The sequence below is a fragment of the Austrofundulus limnaeus genome, unplaced genomic scaffold, assembly GCF_001266775.1.
Source record: "Austrofundulus limnaeus strain Quisiro unplaced genomic scaffold, Austrofundulus_limnaeus-1.0 Scaffold37, whole genome shotgun sequence".
Taxonomy (NCBI): domain Eukaryota; kingdom Metazoa; phylum Chordata; class Actinopteri; order Cyprinodontiformes; family Rivulidae; genus Austrofundulus; species Austrofundulus limnaeus.
Window position 1 is genome coordinate 2,809,305 of NW_013952439.1, and position 2,264 is coordinate 2,811,568.

General features: G+C 40.4%; 1 protein-coding gene across 1 annotated transcript in view; it reads right to left on the reverse strand.

The window, feature by feature from the left end:
• Window positions 1–1,311, reverse strand: part of ftr83 (finTRIM family, member 83) — a gene marked incomplete at its 3' end in the record, with an annotated part of 15,774 nt that extends 14,463 nt beyond the window's left edge. The window contains 1 exon segment of the mRNA XM_014006834.1: window positions 664–1,311. Within this exon segment, the coding sequence (XP_013862288.1) occupies window positions 664–1,245 (582 nt within the window). The 5' untranslated portion in view covers window positions 1,246–1,311.
• Window positions 1,312–2,264: the final 953 nt, after the last annotated feature.

The following is a 2,264-nucleotide window of genomic DNA, read 5'->3' on the forward strand; positions in this document are numbered from 1 at the left end:
GAATACTTTTTAAAATTCTACTATAAATAAGAACAAACTGAAAATGATCATGTACTGAAGAGTACATGAACTGTAAATGTGAATTAAACACATTAAAACATTACTTTTTCAAGTCATGTTCTCCCAAAATGGTTTGAAAAAACTCAGAAATCTTGATTTTTGAGTTTGTAAAAGTCCAGAATTCACTGCAGAAACAGGAAATATGTTGGAACCAACGCTTTCAGTCTGTGTTTTATCTAAGTTTAGTTTATCTTTTTATTCTTTTCTCAACAATGTCTGCTCGCTGCGCTCTACATCACTGCTTCCCAAACTTTTTATCTTCTGACCCACAACATGGTGAAAACTCGTGACACTGGTCTGAGTACACAAACTTTATTTACAACCCTAAAAACACAGGCTTTTTGACAATCTAAACAGCTTGTACACAAATATAAATACTTATTTATACCTATTTTGTGTTTTATGTAATAATTATAGGGAAAATATTACATCATCAATTATTTTATTAGCCTTTAAATAGATTTCTGGAGATTATCCAAGGTGCTTCATGACCCATAATTGGTCCCAAGCCCAACTTTGGGAACCATAACAGTTGTTTGTGTTTTTGACATTTTGTGCAGAAKGTTGAAGCATGTTCCTCAGCCTCGGCAGAACGTTTCCTACCTGTTCGTCGGCTCTCTCCTGCTCCGCCGACACCATGTCGTGGCCCTTGTGTTCCTTCACCGTGCACAGCACACAGATGCACATCTCGTCGGTGCGACAGAACAGCTCCAGGCCTTTCTGATGCTGCGGGCAGATCTGCCGGTCCAGGTGGCCGATTTCATCCACCAGCTTGTGCCTCTTAAAGGTGGCCGACTCAAAGTGGGGCTTCAGGTGCTTCTCGCAGTAGGAAGCCAGGCACATCAGGCAGGACTTGACGGCTTTGTGCTTCTTGCCCACGCAGATGTCACAGCCGACATCCTGGGGTCCTGCGTAGTTGTAGTCGGGGGACGGAGGCGGCGGTGGGAAGGGCTCCGAGGTGCGTTGGCTGGTGGAGTAGCGGGAGCCTGACATGCGCCTGGGGGTGGGCCTCTTGTTGTAGGTCACCCTGCACTCGGGGCACTGGTAGGAACCTGTGTGGTCGGCATGGTCCCAGTACGTCTTCAGGCAGATGGAGCAGAAGACGTGACCACATGGGATGGAGACGGGGTCCCTGAGGTACTCCTTGCACAGGTAGCAGCTGTCCTGATCTAAAGACAAAGACATGGAGGAACCTCTGCTTYGGTCCTTCTGCACACGCTGACTTGTGTCGACACAGTGGCAAAGTGATCTTACAGGTAGTACAGGGGTGAGTTTTATAGAGTAAACACAGGGAAGCTAAACTGGTTAAACCGAAACCAGTAAAACAAGGGTGGGGTAAGAAAAGGACACAGTCAACATGTCCAACTGTTACAGAGTGCAAGGAGAATGAATGAAATGTGTGATCTGAAGATTACAAGTCTTCTTCATGACTGATGACTGACAAAACAAAAAATGAAAATTAAATCCTACTTTAAGTTTATTTATTAAACTAAGGAGGTTTTTGTAATTTAATATTTTTAAAGAAGACTGGTCACAGCTTCTTGGTTAATTTATTTTTTAAATTCATTTCATAAATTAAATACATGAAAAATAATTTTACAACTAACTGAGGAAGCAGAGTGATGTAATCATGGGTGTGTCACATGCTTCAGTCACGTCTGCTTTAAAAGTTTACTGTGAAAAGACTTTTTTCTTTACAAAAACAAACTACAACAAATGTTTCTGAGGAGAAACAATCTGATAATTACTGAGTTATTTCTAAATATGACTGAACTACTTCAGTGTCAAAGTATCCAATGTTTTCTCATTTTACTGAGTTTAATCAGTCTCATGATTCACCTCTGAATACACTGTAAAACTGTCCACCTAACCAAGTTTTAAACCTTATATCAGCCAAAAACTGTAAAAACTGTCCATCTAACCAAGTTTTAAACCTTATATCAGCCAAAAACTGTAAAAACTGTCCATACTGTCCATCTAACCAAGGTTTAAACATTATATCAGCCAAAAACTGTAAACACTGTCCATCTAACCAAGGTTTAAACCTTATATCAGCCAAAAACTGTAAAAACTGTAAACACTGTCCATCTAACCAAGGTTTAAACATTATATCAGCCAAAAACTGTAAACACTGTAAACACTGTCCATCTAACCAAGGTTTAAACCTTATATCAGCCAAAAACTGTAAACACTGTAAACACTGT